This window comes from Megalops cyprinoides, chromosome 24 (genome assembly GCF_013368585.1).
Source record: "Megalops cyprinoides isolate fMegCyp1 chromosome 24, fMegCyp1.pri, whole genome shotgun sequence".
NCBI lineage: Eukaryota > Metazoa > Chordata > Actinopteri > Elopiformes > Megalopidae > Megalops > Megalops cyprinoides.
Window position 1 is genome coordinate 13,819,567 of NC_050606.1, and position 17,972 is coordinate 13,837,538.

Here is a 17,972-nt window from a genome sequence, read left to right on the forward strand (position 1 = left end):
TGGGATGTCATCCAATCAAATCGGAGCAAGCCTTTTGCGCGGGCGCCCAGTTTTAACAATGTTACTGGAGTAGAACTGAACATGTACTTAAATGTGTCTGTCCAACAGACTCCACACTAAGCAATTCATCATTTGTAAACGTACAGCTAACATGTATAGTTACCCTCGTCTACTGAATATGCGTTATTAGTTTTTTTCCTTTGTAAGTAGTCTGTGTTGCTCGACTGTACTGTTTATTTCCCACGTGTTTGTAAGTACTTGTGGTGTACAGTGATAAATCTTATTTCCCAAATCCATATTGCTACTAAATGACATGCAGGGGCAATTCAGCATTGACTCAGTAATTGCCCCAATTCTGTAAGGGCACTCACAGGTCAGCCAGAACGTCGAACATTCTAGAAACAGTCATGCATTGGTGCGTGCGTTATTCCCCTTCGACCCAGTGGAGGTGGTAGGAGAAAGCTTAGCCATCATTTTCCTATCTTCCCGGTTAAAGAACAAGTCCCACCCCTTGCAGGATATTCTGGCAGCACTGGGCAGCTCCTTAAGTGACAGGCTGCTTCACTCGAGGTGCGTGAAGGAGAGATACCGTAGGTCCTTCCTTCCTGCTGCTATCAGACTTTACAATCAGACTTGGCAATCACCACTGCTCTCAGTGGACCACTCACATCAAAATATTTGCAATATTACTGGTTAATGTCTATTAATATGTACCGTTTTTATTTTATTTCTAGTTCTTTTCTGTTGCGCTATCCCCTATATTTATATATATGTTAACACTGCAAATTTCCCCGCTGTGGGACAGAATTATTTTATTCCCGCATTTTTATACGGTGTGGTTAAGCCTACCTGCTGCTGGGTGCTTGAGAGTATGACGTTGCCGAAATCAATGAGTGAGAAAACACTCGGTGTGCCGTCACATTAAAATTGTAGCCTTAACGCAAATCGTTTTCTGAATATCAATACGCTTTTAACGCCACATCTATGATCCAAAGCAGTTGAACGTGAACAAATGGGGGCAAAATGGTTTCTGCCTCTTATCCGAAAGAGTGGGTGGCTCTTAAAAGAGCCTTTGGGTTGGATTTGTCACCAAATCTTTACTTGGAGCTAGTATACTTGGTGACGGCCTTGGTGCCCTCGGACACGGCGTGTTTGGCCAGCTCTCCGGGCAACAGCAGGCGCACGGCAGTCTGGATCTCCCTGGAGGTGATGGTGGAGCGCTTGTTGTAGTGTGCCAAACGAGACGACTCACCGGCGATGCGCTCGAAGATATCGTTGACGAATGAATTCATGATACCCATAGCTTTCGAGGAGATGCCCGTGTCAGGATGCACTTGTTTCAGCACCTTGTACACGTAGATAGCATAGCTCTCCTTCCTGGTCTTTCTGCGCTTCTTACCACCCTTCCCAGCCGTCTTGGTGACGGCTTTCTTCGATCCCTTCTTGGGAGCAGACTTGGCTGGCTCAGGCATGATACTTGATGATCACGAACAAAAATGAAACGTCTTAGCAGCATACTTAGTTTATATAGAGAGAGTATGTAAATTTTGTCACGCTCTCTGCCCAGCCAGTTATGCCTGGATTTCATTGGCACATTCTTCCCAATCGGATGAAATTCAAATTCGATTGGCTGACTTCCTTGGGCGGGAATACTACATGCTTAAACGTCAACAAAGGAGTTGTACCGCGCGACTCCCGCCTTTTCTCTTTTGTATAATCTTTTAAAATAATCTTTATATTTTTTCCAAGAAAGTTTACATTATGTGGGTGACAGTCAAGAAATACATATGAAAAACCAACAATCAAAACCCTGCATAACGTACATTAATCATACATCAATAAACCTACAAATATCTTTTCCACACCTATGACATAGCTATGATATTCAGCTTTAGTTTCAACTTTTTCAACCACAAATACAAGACAAAACTCTTCTACAATTAGGATGGAAGCATATTCTGTGACAGCGGCCTTTCGTTGTTACTATCGTATACGATTTAATTCAGCTTTGATTTACGGCAGCCTTCGTACTGATTGAAGTCATGCGGCGTCCTTGGGCTTTTCTACATTATATACTATATACAATTTTGGCTCACGCTTTTACCCACCACGATCATTTATTTACTACATTCTGTGTCCCGGTTTATGGGCGACTCCCAGTTGTCCGTTAAACGGCCTCTGGGGAAACCGTTTTCGTCAGCGAGGGCGGCAGTACACAAGCGTACTGCTCCAACTAAAATACACAACATAACCAGTAACAATGTTACACAAATGTGTCGTTGAGCGTGGAAGGTCTAACTCTTTCAACTGGGGGAGTGGGTGGCTCTTGGTTTCTTCTGGCATGTTTTTACACATTATGTACTGAATACAATTTTGGCTTCAACTAGATTAGTGTTTGAACGAAAATATATAGTGTAACTAATAATGCATGGGTCAGTTATGCTACAGCTCGTTCCGTTAAGGCGCGACAATGTTACACAAATGTTGACCATAGAACGTCAAACTCTTTCAACTGGCGGAGTGGGTGGCTCTTAAAAGAGCCTTTGGGTTGGTTTTTCGTGCAGACATGACATTTAGCCTCCGAAGCCGTATAGTGTGCGACCCTGACGCTTCAGCGCGTACACCACATCCATGGCGGTGACAGTCTTCCTCTTGGCATGTTCTGTGTAGGTGACTGCATCGCGAATAACGTTCTCCAAGAAGACCTTCAGCACACCGCGGGTCTCCTCGTAAATCAAACCAGAGATACGCTTAACACCACCACGGCGAGCCAAACGACGAATTGCGGGCTTAGTAATACCCTGGATGTTATCACGGAGAACCTTACGGTGACGCTTGGCGCCTCCTTTCCCCAAACCTTTACCTCCTTTACCGCGCCCGGACATCTTCTACACAGTTTTCGTTACTCAAACCACGACCAGCTTTAATGATTTGCTCTCGGTGATCACAAATATGTGCACCCAAAGACGACCTGATTGAAGCCTCTGCTCAAATGAAAGCGGTTTCGAGTTAGACCCCGCCCCTGCCCCCCTCAAGCTTGGCTCCGTCCATTCAATGAGGCTTTAGCGGCACGTCCATTCTCTGACAAAATCTTTTGCATGTCAACAATTACCGTAATAGCCTCCACACTTTTATCAGTTACTTTAGAGATTACGTTCAAAAGACAAAGAACTGACTGTGAATACAGTCCGTTTAAAAAGTCTTTTAGTTTGTCAAATCCAAGATTTCAAATGATACAAACTCTCCTGCTTTGTTACAGTTTAAACCATCAGTTCAGCTCTACGTACTTCCATTTTCCACAAATATATCAAATGACTAAACTCCAATATGAAGTTAATATAACAGTCAATTGCTGTGGCAATATGATGCAAAATCACGCACAACAAGACTATGAAGTAACTGGGAGAAGCAGTTGCTTGTTGCTTACACTTGGAAACACAATCCAGGTCCCTTTCAAAACAAGGCCATACACTAATTTTGTTTGGACAATACATGATACTGCCAGTGCTCACAACAGCAAATGTTCTCTCTCCCACACATGGCACAGCACAGAGGGCTCCCACTTTTTAGGGGTTGATGAACCCAAACGCCTGCCAGGTGTGTCCACTGGGCATAATGTGAGGGGCCGGGCCACTAGTGGGGGAAGCACTGGCCTTACATCACCTCTCCCCTTGTTTGTGTCACAGTATCAAACAACTCCAGTATGAAGACATTATGACACAGTGAATTGCTGTGGTGGTGCTTTTTGTCTGACCATTTCTCTACTTCTTGTTTTATTTCAGGTTTTTCCACTGCTCTTGGATTTGCAAAGTAAGGATGAGATCAATGTATTGGATATTCTAAACGCTTCCCGATTAATATATTTGTTATCGGGATTCCCCATCAGCCATACACCTTACGACTTATTCTGATTAAGTTTGGCTCCCCAGACATGTTCATAAAATTTAAATTGCTCAGTAACGATATCAAGTGCTTTGCGTGCTTTCAAGAATAGCGTAACAATTCACAAACATGATGCAAATCATACAAAACAAGACTGAGGTAACTGTGAGAAGCAGTCACTTATTGCTTATATATCTCCAGGTTGGACTAGTGTACTGCTTGATTTGTGCTCCATTTGCCATAATGAAATTCAGTTGACCAGGAGGCCAGAGATTTACCTAGCATCATTTATAACCTTTTTCCATGGGCTGCATTTCTTGGTTGCCAGGGGATATGACAAAGACATTAAAAGTGGTTTTCTTGTGATTTATATGTATTTATTTAAAAAAAAAAAATTTAACACAAATATTATACAGAGAGATTGAGGACTTTGTATAAATTCCCCCACCCCAAACAACCTGCACTTCCCACAACAGACCAGCTGAATGGTTTACACAATTCATATTGATGGAAGAAATTAAGAATACAGCTATAGATACACCAAAAGGGAACACAGATATGGAATGTCTTAGACAGTTTAGGATGGGCCTTTTCCCTGTTTTGATCCATGTAAAAGAAGCACGGGTTCACTTGCAGTACAGAGTTCTAAAGTAAATCTAGACATTTAAAAATCTTGTAAAAACATCAGAAAAACATTATCATTACCTAACATTTTAAATTTTATGAAAAAGTTTCAGGAGCTAAACTTTTAGGATTTCCCAGCCATATACCTTCCGACTTTTCCTGATTAACGTTTTCCAATCAATATATCTTATCCATATATATCCAATACAATATAGCTTCCACTTCAAAATCTTGACTCTCACCTTTTCTGCTGCAAAAAAGACTGCCCCGACCTACCTCCAGGACTTCATCCTACCCTATGCACCCGCTCGACAACTTTGCTCTGCTACATCTGGACACCTCGCTCCTCCCACCAACAGAACAGAAGGCCCACACTCACAACATCGCTTTTTCATCATCGCTTCCCAGTGGTGGAATGAACTCCCCACCCCCCTGAGAGCAACTCCTTCACTCCAACCCTTCAGATGTGGGCTGAAGACACGCCTCTTCAGACTCTACCTGGACTGACACCCTTACCATTCTGACCTTGTAGATCTGATTCTTGGCTTGTACTTGTAGCTCTATCTCATACCTTGTATTTGTAGCACATTTTTGCCTAGGTAGTATAGCGGTACTTTATTGTCCCAGTGATTGTATTTGATATATCTAACCTTAGATCAGATGCTCTGTCTCGCTACACTGACCTTGTGCTCAGCTTCAGCACTATCTGCATTGTATGACCTGTACACATCTTGCCCTTGTGCCTGTTTGCCCATTATATGCACTTTTGTACATCGCTTTGGATAAAAGCATCTGCTAAATGAATAAATGTAAATGTAAATATCTGTAACCCACAGAAGGTGTAATTGCCACCAATAGTTAAGACCAGACTACGCCACTCCCAGTTATACGGGTGGGAGATCCTCTTAACACTAATGACCAGCTTCCCCGACCGCAGGGTGTTCCGTTGGAAGAACTAACAGAGACTTAGGCATCAAAAGGTTACAATTTTATTATACAAAAATCACTAAAAACAGAAATTAAAACAGGACACAGCAGTAGGCTATAGGTCGAATCGCATGCAATGTCATAAATTAAACAAGAACCTTTGTCCCACGATGATGGTATAGGCAAAGTACAATCTAGGCCATATGGTTATCCATGTTAGTGCATACTACCGGCTGGGGTAAACCCAAAGTACATACAATGCAAACAAAGAAACAATAAGAAACAAACCCAACAACCCCAAACGCCTCGTATGTAATATCAAGATGGTACAAACCACGGAGGAGCTACCGCATGGAGTATAGCAATGCTGGGACTGTGGTAAATAAAAACATCGATATAATCATTTTACTAAACACTTCAATGAGAATGCTAAAAACCTCACATACACCCCGGTAAAACCATTTACTTTATAAGGCTGATAAAAGTCAAAACGCGTATCCATTGCTCCTAAACAAACTGCTGCTTCGGATACATTCGCAGAAAAGATCTCTGGTGCCTCACTCCCCTCCCTCCTGGACATCTACAACACACGCCTAGCCCGTAAAGAACAGAGCATTGCTGGTGACCCCACTCACCCATCACACATGCTCTTCAGTCTCCTCCCGTCTGGGAGGAGATTCAGAAGCCTCCAGGCCCGTACCTCAAGGTTGAGGGACAGCTTCATCCACCAGGCTGTTTTTTTTTTATCATTTTTATAACCTACTATGTGCCTTGATGCCCTTGTTGTAAATATTTGTAGCTTGTTCTGTCACAGATGTCACACATTTTTATGTCTGTTATTGAGCCATTTGTGTTTATTGTATATCTGTGAAAATTCTTGTTCTTCTCCGTGTCACTGTGTTACATCTAACTGTTGTATTGTTACCGTGGGCCTGAGAGAAACGCAATTTCAATCCTCTGTATGACCCGGGCATATTGGAGAATTGACAATGAAATTGACAAGTGGACTTTGAAACCTTTGACTGAGCCTGAACAAGGCCAGCCTACCTTGGAGCACAGTGAGCAGATGCGTCGATACACATTAGTGAAGATAAAGGGTAGCAGTATCCATTCTTTGCCTAGATTAAGCGTCAGCTGTTGTCATGTTACGTCCCACATCGAAGGACCTTTAAAATGTGACTACCACTTCCACGAGACACGTGTAATGTTTCGACAGCGCGCAAACATGCAACAAAACAATGCTGGGACCCAGATGTTCATATCGTGATGACCTGAGTAAACAAATATGGAGAGATCTGCTGTTCTGAGACACTTGTGTGGCTCTTAAAAGAGCCGTTGGATATCTTGGTTAGACAGTAATCGTGTATTTTAAGCGCGCTCTCCTCGGATGCGGCGGGCCAGCTGAATGTCCTTGGGCATGATGGTCACCCTCTTGGCGTGGATGGCGCACAGGTTGGTGTCCTCAAACAGACCAACCAGATAAGCCTCGCTAGCTTCCTGCAGAGCCATAACGGCAGAGCTCTGGAAACGCAGGTCGGTCTTGAAATCCTGGGCAATTTCTCTCACCAGCCGCTGGAAAGGCAGCTTGCGAATCAGCAGCTCGGTGGACTTCTGGTAACGGCGGATCTCTCTCAGAGCCACTGTGCCGGGCCTGTAGCGGTGAGGCTTCTTCACACCGCCTGTAGCAGGCGCGCTCTTACGAGCAGCCTTAGTGGCGAGCTGCTTCCTGGGGGCCTTGCCACCGGTAGATTTACGGGCAGTCTGCTTGGTTCTAGCCATCGCAACAAAATATGTTTACCCTTTCTTGACAGAAAAGTAACAACGATACGCTCAGCACGTGTTTATAAGGCGTTGCAGTCAAATGCTGATTGGATGAGATTATACGGAGCTCTCATTGGTCCGCACCTGAGTTCGTTGTCTGTTGCCATTGGGTCGTTTCTTCATCGTCTCTGCCACCTAAAATTCAAACATCTCTCTCTTCCCGCAAACCTTCCTCACGCACAAAGCCCATAGTTCCCGTTTTGCTGGTCTCCTCCCTGTAATGCTCATTCACAATAGTGATGGGAATAACGGCTCTTTGAAGGGACCAGGATCCTATTCAATAGAACGGCTCATCGTCCTTTTGGGGGGCGGGGATTACTAGGTTTATATGCGAAATAATCATATCGTATAATACTACTCGTATTATAAGACCTAATGTCATTGTGAATTTGTGCTTCATAATGTAACGGCCCTTAGAAAGCGAAAATCAATTACTCTCTCCAAGACCAGTCTCTCCCACCCAAGAACCGTTCAAGACTCCGATCGGTCGCGAACGTAACATCACCATTTCACAAGCTACCGAGTCATGTGAGTTGCTTCATAACAGTGCCGTTACAGTTCCGCCTAATCACGAGACAAGATCAACCAGGATGATCAAGTACTTTATAGGCTATATGTGTGTGTATTCATCCACATTTATTTTGGAGTCGCTGATGCCATTGACATATATTGTTGATCAATACGTGGTAACTGCCTTAACATTGACAGCAGGTACACTAAAGTAGTAGAGGACATTTTGCACATTTTAAAGACACCAGTGGGTGGCTCTTAAAAGAGCCTTTGGGTTATTGGGCCAGTGGTGGATACTGGAGCAATTACTTGCCCTTGACGGCTTTCTCGGTTTTCTTGGGCAGCAACACAGCCTGGATGTTAGGCAGAACTCCGCCCTGAGCGATAGTGACACCACCCAGGAGCTTGTTCAGCTCCTCGTCGTTACGCACTGCAAGCTGCAGGTGACGGGGAATGATACGGGTCTTCTTGTTGTCCCGAGCAGCATTACCAGCCAGCTCAAGGATCTCAGCCGTAAGATACTCGAGCACGGCCGCCAAGTAGACCGGGGCGCCAGCGCCGACGCGCTCGGCGTAGTTTCCTTTGCGGAGCAGTCTGTGAACGCGACCAACCGGGAACTGGAGTCCAGCCCTAGACGAACGAGTCTTGGCCTTAGCCCTGACAACCTTGTCCGCTTGTGTTTTCTGGTCGTGCAAATCAGTCAAATAATCAAACTTGCAATTGTTCTACAGGTGAAAAAGCACAGAATAATGACGGAGGGCCTTTCCGCTCGCATCACACCCCTTTGTGCTACGGAGTTCTGCTATATTTTAGTGCGACGTACCCAAAACCTAGTCGCTTTGCGGGGAGACGGAACCGTTCACATTGCTTTTCGTGCAGATTTTCACGCTTAAAACGGCTAAAACATTTGCTGCACGTTGACATCGCATGTTATCCATTCACGCAAGACCCAGGCGCATCTCGAAAAGACGATGCCAGTCGTTTCTTAACCGAGGGTTAGTTTTAATTCGGACTCCTTTTGTGCCAATTAAGCACACGCCAGACCGTGTTTCCTCTTCGCTACCCTTGGGTGAGATTTTGATCACTACCGTCATCTGCCTCTCTATAGTCGTGCCCGCGTATGTTATCAGGGGTTCTCACTTTTTTTTACAACACAAACTATTTTTTCTGGTAGCCTTTCCACGTTGCCATTGATGAAAACCAGGTCGCGCGGCAAGCAGCACGACATTACACTATTGCCATCTAGCAGGCGCTCTTATCCAGAACGGTATACAGTTTTATTTATTTGTAGGCCTACAGCTGGATATTTACTGGAGTAGCTGTGGGTTCAGTACCTTGCGCAAGGGTACAACAGGAGTGCCCCGGTGGGATTCGAATCAGCGACCTTTTGGTTATGATCCCTGCTCCTTACCACAACACCACACTGCCGCGATTACTCTAGTTCCTGATATCCCCCTACCCATGCACTTCTCTAATGGAAGGGTCACTCCAAGAAAGGTCAAAAATTAATTTAGGGGGTTTTCTCTGCTGCTGAACTCTGCGCTTCACACACCCTCCAGGTAACCAGTCGGAATGTATGTATTCAGATGGAAGGTGTCAAAAAAGGCATTCAAAAGGTCTAAGATCCCGGAAATACACGCATGGGCGCGTGCTTTATTTGATGAAACGGATAAAACACTGACGTACGCGAGAGTGATGTTTGATTCATTCATTTTTACAAGGTTCAAATAGTGGTAGCCCCGCCCTAGCCCATTACCTGGGTCAAAATATAAATTTTATGCTTGATTTTAGCACCTCGGGGCGCTGTAAAAACAAGTCACATGAATTTTAGCCTTAACACAAACAGAATTCTCATCAAGACCCATGGACCAAAAGCAGTTGGACGTGAACAAAATGGTTTTTGCCTCTATGCCGAAAGAGTGGGTGGCTCTTAAAAGAGCCTTTGGGTTGGATTTGTCGCCACATCCTTTTACTTGGAACTAGTGTACTTGGTGACGGCCTTGGTGCCCTCAGACACGGCGTGTTTGGCCAGCTCTCCGGGCAACAGCAGGCGCACGGCAGTCTGGATCTCCCTGGAGGTGATGGTGGAGCGCTTGTTGTAGTGAGCCAAACGAGACGACTCACCGGCGATGCGCTCGAAGATATCGTTGACGAATGAATTCATGATACCCATAGCCTTCGAGGAAATGCCCGTGTCAGGATGCACTTGTTTCAGCACCTTGTACACGTAGATAGCATAGCTCTCCTTCCTGGACTTTCTGCGCTTCTTACCACCCTTCCCAGCCGTCTTGGTGACAGCTTTCTTCGATCCCTTCTTGGGAGCAGACTTGGCTGGCTCTGGCATGATGCTCGATGTTCTCAAACAGGAATGAATACACTCGTTCCGCATACTTGGTTTATATAGAGAGGGTATGCAAATTTTGTCACGCTCTCAGATCAGACAATAATCCCTGAATCTCATTGGCACATTCTTCCTAATTGAAGGACATTCAAATTCGATTGGCTGACTTCCTTCGGCGGGAATACCACATGTCTGAACGTTAACCTATCTGTCTGAACAAAGGACCGCGCGACTCCCACTTTTTCTCTTTTGTATTGTTTTTTAATAGTCTTAACCTTCTTCCGGAAAAAAGATCATGTAGGTGACATTAGTCAGGAAATACGTTCAAGACATATATGAAAAACCCACAATCAAAAACCTGCGTAACATACATGAATCATACATCAATAAACAATAATTATGAATATTTTATACATGCCAAACTATGATAACCAATAGGCGCTTGAGACTCAGTTTTCTTTCAACCACAAATACAAGAGAAAACACATTACATATAATTACAACGAAAGCATATTCCGTGGCTTTGATCTGTCGTTCTGAGTTCGTTTACGATTTGATTAACTCATCTGGTACAAAAATTATATCAGCCGTCCTTCAGCGAATTTTCTATAGCCTCATTTTTACAACAATCGAAAATAAAGCATGTTTTTTTCACTGATTCTCATCAAAAAATAATCCCGCGTTACGGTTCCCTTGTAAAACAGATTTCACCATTTCCCAGGCAGCGACTGACCGATCACATTCCGAAATAAAATGCTCCAAGGTTTCATCAGTCGCCAAGTTTCTAAAAGTAGACCATTTAAAAACAGCCCCTACTAACCATCTTCGTACTAATATCAATAGGGAGCCCTCCTTGGTTTCTTCTGGCATGTTTTTACACATTATGTACTGAATACAATTTTGGCTTCAACTAACTGTGCTTAAACGAAAATATATAGTGTAACTAATAATGCATGGGTCAGTTATGCTACAACTCGTTCCGTTAAGGCGCGACAATGTTACACAAATGTTGACCATAGAACGTCTAACTCTTTCAACTGGGGGAGTGGGTGGCTCTTAAAAGAGCCTTTGGGTAGGTTTTTCGTGCAGACATGATATTTAGCCTCCAAAGCCGTATAGTGTGCGACCCTGACGCTTCAGCGCGTACACCACATCCATGGCGGTGACAGTCTTCCTCTTGGCATGTTCTGTGTAGGTGACTGCATCGCGAATAACGTTCTCCAAGAAGACCTTCAGCACACCGCGGGTCTCCTCGTAAATCAAACCAGAGATACGCTTAACACCACCACGGCGAGCCAAACGACGAATTGCGGGCTTAGTAATACCCTGGATGTTATCACGGAGAACCTTACGGTGACGCTTGGCGCCTCCTTTCCCCAAACCTTTACCTCCTTTTCCGCGCCCGGACATCTTCTAAGCAGTTTTCGTTACTCAAACCACGAACAGCTTTAATGATTTGCTCTTTCTGCTCACACATAAGTGCACCCAAAGACGACCTGATTGAAGCCTCCGCTCAAATGAAAGCGGTTTCGAGTTAGACCCCGCCCCCTCAAGAAGGGCTCCGTCCATTCAATGATGCTTTAGCAGCGCGTGCAAACTCCGACAAATTCTTAGCATGGCAACAATTACCGTGACTATCTCCGCGCTAGTGTCAGTTACGTTTCGAGATTCGGTTCAAAAGAAAGAAAGCAAGAAAGAAAAAAATCCACTGTATTCAGTTTGGCAAATGTATGTAGTGCCACTGTCCTGAAATAAATCAAGTATCAAACGACTAAGCTAAACAATATGAAGTTAATATGACACAGTGAATTGCTGTGGCTATATGGTGCTAAAGTATGCACAACAAGACAATGAGGTGACTGCCAAATTAAAAAATGAAATGTAAATGTAACTGGGAGAAGCACTCATTTAATGCTCATGCTTGGAAACACAATCCAGGTCCCTTTCAAAACAAGGCCATAGACTGATTTTATATGTGATGCTTCCACTGCTCACAACAGCAAACGTCCTCACTCCCACACCTGGCACAGCTGAGAGGGCTTCCTCTTAGTAGGGGTTGATGAACCCAAATGCCTGCCAGGTATAATGTGAGGTGGGGAAGGGGTGGAGCCACTAAAGCACTGGCCATCCATCACCTCTCCCCTGGTGTCACAATATCAAATAGCTAAACTCCAATATGAAGTAATTAAAACACAGTGAATCGCCATGGCAGCATGATACAAATCATGCACAACAGGACTATGAGGTAACTGGGAGAAGCAACCAGTTATTGCTCATACTTCTCCGGGTTGGACTAGTGTACCATTTCATTTATGCACTGGTTTCCTTAATGAAATTCAATTGACAAGGAGGACAGAGATTTTGCTGGTATCATTAAGAAAAACCCATTTCCATGGGCTCTATTGCTTAGGTGCCCACAGATGTTACAAAGACATTGAAAGTGTTTTTCTTGTCATTAACATACATATTCTTTTATTTTATCCACACAAATACTATACAGTAGGGTGACCATACATCCTCTTTTTCCTGGACACGTCCTCGTTTAGAGACACGTGTTTATGTCCCAAAACGAGGACATGTCCGGGAAAAAGAGGACGTATGGTCGCCCTACTATACAGAGAGATAATGAGGACATAGTATTGAAGACCCACCACCCCAAACAACCCGCACTTCCCACAACAGACCAGCTGAATGGTATACACAATTCATATTGATGGAAGAAATTAAGAACACAGCTATAAAGATACTAAAAGTCAACAAAGATATGGAATGTCTTAATTTGACACCATAGCATGAGCCTTATTCCTTATTTTGATTGCTGTAAAAGAAGCATGGTTCACTTGCAGTGCTGAGTTTTAAAGTAACATCTAGACATTTAAAAATCTTTTCAAAGTAAGGTGCTGTTTCTGCAACACCCTGCATCTGGTGGAATTCAGTTTGCAAAAAGCGTAGCCCAGTGCAAAGGGTTTGGGATATGGTCTGTAATGAACCGTGGCAGGTGTCATTTGCTATCTATGACTCCAGTAAATTGCAAATGTAGATGAAAGTTTGTCTGAGGAACGTATACTGAGTTATGTACACTGCATTTCATCTGAGTAGATGAGTAGATCGATCCCTGAACACACTTTCAGTGCGCAAATCTTTTTAAACTATTAAGACTATGTCCACGAGATTCTCCATGAATGGGGATGTACGATTGTCAGAGGATGGGCTGCAGCTTGATCAGTGTGAGTATTTACAGAAACCGCAAATATGTATCTTATGTGCTGCTACTGTGTGACTGTGACAGTCATTGGTTTGTTCATGATCAAAGGGGGGGGGGCACCAACTGCACATGAAGGACACTGAAATCAAAGGATTGGGATACCACATTTATTTGCGATTCTTAGTTACGTCAGTAATTAAATATCCAGCTGTGTAAATGGATAACATTGTAAGGAACTGTAACCTATGTAAGTCGCTCTGGGTGAGAGCGTCTGCTAAAGAATGTTATGTAAAGGTTCTTCAAAACCGACAGGTAACTCATAACAAATAGGTAAAAGCAATTAGTATGGAGCATACAATGCAGACAGTACTCTTGTCATAGGACAAAACACAGAAAAGGACCAGGCAAGCACCCGAGGGAAGAGTCATCTCCTCTGTGCCTACTTCCACCCGCTTATATCTGGATTCATTAATCTGGATTCTACGATGGCAGGAAATATTGAGGAAAAAGAGATTTAACGTTTCCAAAAAAAAAGGCAAAACATCTAGGTAGATGCCATGCTAGAATTTACTGTACTGCAATATTTACTATCGTAAATCCATGCAATTCACCGTGCTAATCAACCGCCTATTGCTTGGTGTGTTGTTGGTTGTTTAGTTACATTCACATCTATTCATTTGGCAGACACTTTTATCCGAAGCAATGTACATGTGAGGCACAAGCAAAAACGCTCACGAGGTCAAATGTGACATCATAGTGAATACAGCTTTTCATCAGGAGCTTAGCTTCATACCATATTTTCTGCAAAATATCACAATTCATCTCCTATGCAAATGTAAATACCCAAAGGCAATGACCATGGACATTCAGTTATATGTGCACTATTAGCCCATACAAGCAAATGCCGTTAGGAGAATTCCCTCCCAAACACAGGAAAACATTCCGTATGAACGCGTGCCTTTAAAAAAAAGTGTGACTTCCACTAGATGTCACTAGAGACCCGTGTAATGTTTTGATGGCAAAGCAATTACAGCGCGCAAACCTGCTTCAAGAGAATGCTGGGGCCCAAATGTTCAAATCGTGATGACGTTAGACACAAATATGGAGAAATCTGCTGTTCTGAGACACACTTGTGTGAAGCCGAGTTCCACTAGAATAATGGGCCAATGCGTTTGTAAACTAAATGGAAATATTTCAGGGGTCGGAAAAGGAAGCGCCTCGTCTACGAACACAAGACTATGTCGCCTAAACACACATGCTTGGCGGCACATGTGAAATGACATGGGGCAATGAAAGGATCTGCTGTTCTGAGACACTTGTGTGGCTCTTAAAAGAGCCGTTGGATATCTTGGTTAGACAGTAATCGTGCGTTTTAAGCGCGCTCTCCTCGGATGCGGCGGGCCAGCTGAATGTCCTTGGGCATGATGGTCACCCTCTTGGCGTGGATGGCGCACAGGTTGGTGTCCTCAAACAGACCAACCAGATAAGCCTCGCTGGCTTCCTGCAGAGCCATAACGGCAGAGCTCTGGAAACGCAGGTCGGTCTTGAAATCCTGGGCAATTTCTCTCACCAGCCGCTGGAAAGGCAGCTTGCGAATCAGCAGCTCGGTGGACTTCTGGTAACGGCGGATCTCTCTCAGAGCCACTGTGCCGGGCCTGTAGCGGTGAGGCTTCTTCACACCACCTGTAGCAGGCGCGCTCTTACGAGCGGCCTTAGTGGCGAGCTGCTTCCTGGGGGCCTTGCCACCGGTGGACTTACGGGCAGTCTGCTTGGTTCTAGCCATCGCAACAAAATATGTTTCTCCTTTCTTGACAGAAAAGTAACAACGATAAGCTCAGCACATGTTTATAAGGCGTTGCAGGCAAAGGCTGATTGGATGAGATTATACGGAGCTCTCATTGGTCCGCACCTGAGTTCGTTGTCTGTTGCCATTGGGTCGTTTCTTCATCGTATCTGCCGCCTAAAATTCAAACATCTCTCTGCTCCCGCCTTCTTTCCCAGTCTTCTCGCAAACCTTCCTCACGCACAAAGCCCTTTGTTCCAATTTTGCTGTTCTCCCTGTAACGTTCTTTCAGCAGTGCCAAATACCCTTTCACAAGCAACGAGTCATTTGAGTTGCTTGATAACAATGCGGCTAGTCCAGCCTAATCACGACACATGTTCACTACACATCCAGCACTTCATTTTGCAGTTGTTGGGGGAGTCACTGAAAAGTGCGTGATGCTGTTAATGCCATTGGAATATATTCTGTTGATCAATACGTGGCAAATGCAACTGCCTTAACATTGACAGCAGGTACACTCAAGTAGAGAGCAGTTTTGCACATTTTAAAGACACCAGTGGGTGGCTCTTAAAAGAGCCTTTGGGTTATTGGGCCAGTGGTGGATACTGGAGCAATTACTTGCCCTTGACTGCTTTCTCGGTTTTCTTGGGCAGCAGCACAGCCTGGATGTTAGGCAGAACTCCGCCCTGAGCGATAGTGACACCACCCAGGAGCTTGTTCAGCTCCTCGTCGTTACGCACTGCAAGCTGCAGGTGACGGGGAATGATACGGGTCTTCTTGTTGTCCCGAGCAGCATTGCCAGCCAGCTCAAGGATCTCAGCCGTAAGATACTCGAGCACGGCCGCCAAGTAGACCGGGGCGCCAGCGCCGACGCGCTCGGCGTAGTTTCCTTTGCGGAGCAGTCTGTGAACGCGACCGACCGGGAACTGGAGTCCAGCCCTGGACGAACGAGTCTTGGCCTTAGCCCTGGCTTTGCCACCGGTTTTACCTCTTCCGCTCATGCTTAGCCTTGTTTATTCGACAACTGTCAAACGAAATGACGCTACCACGCCTCGCGAGCCTTTATAGCTACAAGGAACGTCTTCATTGGATGAAATCCCATCGAGCCCTTAACCAATCAAATCTGAACAGGCCTTTTGCGCGGGCGTCCAACTTTTACAATGTTACCGGTGGAGAATTCAACATGTCACGGAAATGTATCGTTACAACAGCCTCCACACTGAGCCATTCATCACTTGGAAACGTATAGCTCACATGTATACAGTTACCCTCGCCTACTGAATATGCATTAGTTTTTTCCTTTTTCCCAGTAGTCTGTGTTGCTCTTCTGTACTGTTTAATTTTGTGTTTGTGCATTGCTTGTGTGCAGTGATTATTTCCAACTCCTGGGATCCATAGTGCTACTAAATGACATGCAGGGGCAATTCAGCACTCAATTAGTTGCCCCAATTCTGTAAGGGCACTCACAGCTCAGCCAGAACGTCGAACGTTCAGCAGTACGATGTGGAAATTAGGGGGGGGGGGTGTAAAATGGTTTCTGCCTCTTATCCGAAAGAGTGGGTGGCTCTTAAAAGAGCCTTTGGGTTGGATTTGTCGCCACATCTCTACTTGGAGCTAGTGTACTTGGTGACGGCCTTGGTGCCCTCGGACACGGCGTGTTTGGCCAGCTCTCCGGGCAACAGCAGGCGCACGGCAGTCTGGATCTCCCTGGAGGTGATGGTGGAGCGCTTGTTGTAGTGAGCCAAACGAGACGACTCACCGGCGATGCGCTCGAAGATATCGTTGACGAATGAATTCATGATACCCATAGCTTTCGAGGAGATGCCCGTGTCAGGATGCACTTGTTTCAGCACCTTGTACACGTAGATAGCATAGCTCTCCTTCCTGGACTTTCTGCGCTTCTTACCACCCTTCCCAGCCGTCTTGGTGACAGCTTTCTTCGATCCCTTCTTGGGAGCAGACTTGGCTGGCTCAGGCATGATGCTCGGTGGTTACGAACAAGAATGAAACGTCTTGGCAGCATACGTAGTCTATATAGAAAGAGTATGTAAATGTTGTCACGCTCTCTGCCCAGCCAGTTATGCCTGGATTTCATTGGCACATTCTTCCCAATCGGATGACATTCAAATTCGATTGGCTGACTTCCTTGGGCGGGAATACTACATGCTTAAACGTTAGCTATCATCAAAGGACTTGTACCGCGCGACTCCCACTTTTTCTCTTTTGTATAATCTTTTAAAATAATCTTTATATTTTTTTCCAAGAAAGTTTACATTTTGTGGGTGATATTAGTCAAGAAATACATTCAACTTATATGAAAAACCAACAATCAAAACCCTGCGTAACGTACATTAATCATACATCAATAAACTTGAACCTAAACCTGAGGACTTCACAACTGTAGTTTAATGAACATATAGTACAGTGGTGTTGGAAGCATTTAATTTTAGTGTAGTTAGTTCTGTCCTTTGTCCTGTTTAACGCGCCCTTGAGAGAAATACAAAATAACAGTAAAGTCAAAACTTTTAACCAAAATGTGTCTACATTTTTTAGTCATACTACCCTGAACCTTTTTATAAGAAATGCCGAGAATGTACTGCATATAATGATCAAAGGCGCTTGGTGAGAATCATTTCTATAGCCCCCTGCCGTTTTCATAGTCTAGTAGTTGTTAAAATTGTCTAACAAAAGTTGCAAGACTCAAGGAATCACGAGAATCTTAAGCGCATTCATAAAATGTAATACAATATTCAGTGGAAGTGTAATAGCAGTGGCGGCTGGTGAGCTGGAAACAGGGGAGGCTGAAACATTACCTTTAAATCTATCATTACTTTCAACCTGTTCCCCTTTATCCTCCTTGATTAACAATAAAACAAATA

The 17,972-nt window shown here is 44.4% G+C and overlaps 5 protein-coding genes across 5 annotated transcripts; all 5 read right to left on the minus strand.

The window, feature by feature from the left end:
- Positions 1 to 1,097: 1,097 nt before the first annotated feature.
- On the minus strand, positions 1,098 to 5,016 carry LOC118771226 (histone H2B-like). Its single transcript, XM_036519155.1, has 2 exons — positions 5,000 to 5,016; positions 1,098 to 1,476 (listed from the first exon to the last, which is right to left on the minus strand). Exon 2 carries the CDS (start codon positions 1,470 to 1,472, stop codon positions 1,098 to 1,100), a length of 375 nt encoding a protein of 124 aa, XP_036375048.1. The 5' UTR covers positions 1,473 to 1,476; positions 5,000 to 5,016.
- zgc:163040 (uncharacterized protein LOC100038789 homolog) lies at positions 2,574 to 11,515 on the minus strand. Its single transcript, XM_036519149.1, has 4 exons — positions 11,233 to 11,515; positions 8,135 to 8,177; positions 6,871 to 7,216; positions 2,574 to 2,888 (listed from the first exon to the last, which is right to left on the minus strand). The coding sequence occupies exons 1-4, from the start codon at positions 11,513 to 11,515 to the stop codon at positions 2,574 to 2,576; spliced, it is 987 nt and encodes a 328-aa protein (XP_036375042.1).
- LOC118771224 (histone H2B) lies at positions 9,734 to 10,108 on the minus strand. The gene has a single exon (XM_036519153.1). The coding sequence runs from the start codon at positions 10,106 to 10,108 to the stop codon at positions 9,734 to 9,736; it is 375 nt and encodes a 124-aa protein (XP_036375046.1).
- A 4,192-nt stretch (positions 11,516 to 15,707) lies between the features above and the next one.
- On the minus strand, positions 15,708 to 16,094 carry LOC118771223 (histone H2A-like). The gene has a single exon (XM_036519151.1). The coding sequence runs from the start codon at positions 16,092 to 16,094 to the stop codon at positions 15,708 to 15,710; it is 387 nt and encodes a 128-aa protein (XP_036375044.1).
- A 603-nt stretch (positions 16,095 to 16,697) lies between these two features.
- On the minus strand, positions 16,698 to 17,072 carry LOC118771225 (histone H2B). The gene has a single exon (XM_036519154.1). It carries the CDS (start codon positions 17,070 to 17,072, stop codon positions 16,698 to 16,700), a length of 375 nt encoding a protein of 124 aa, XP_036375047.1.
- Positions 17,073 to 17,972: the final 900 nt, after the last annotated feature.

Bases quoted from the DNA above. Each gene is read 5' to 3' on its own strand.
- LOC118771226 (XM_036519155.1), bottom strand. From the start codon at position 1,472: ATGCCTGAGCCAGCCAAGTCTGCTCCCAAGAAGGGATCGAAGAAAGCC.
- LOC118771224 (XM_036519153.1), bottom strand. From the start codon at position 10,108: ATGCCAGAGCCAGCCAAGTCTGCTCCCAAGAAGGGATCGAAGAAAGCT.
- zgc:163040 (XM_036519149.1), bottom strand. From the start codon at position 11,515: ATGTCCGGGCGCGGAAAAGGAGGTAAAGGTTTGGGGAAAGGAGGCGCC. The intron at 8,178-11,232 runs GTCGCACACTAT...AACGACGAGGAG, and splicing joins GTACGCGCTGAAGCGTCAGG to CTGAACAAGCTCCTGGGTGG. The intron at 7,217-8,134 runs TTCTGCCTAACA...AACATATTTTGT, and splicing joins CACTATCGCTCAGGGCGGAG to TGCGATGGCTAGAACCAAGC.
- LOC118771223 (XM_036519151.1), bottom strand. From the start codon at position 16,094: ATGAGCGGAAGAGGTAAAACCGGTGGCAAAGCCAGGGCTAAGGCCAAG.
- LOC118771225 (XM_036519154.1), bottom strand. From the start codon at position 17,072: ATGCCTGAGCCAGCCAAGTCTGCTCCCAAGAAGGGATCGAAGAAAGCT.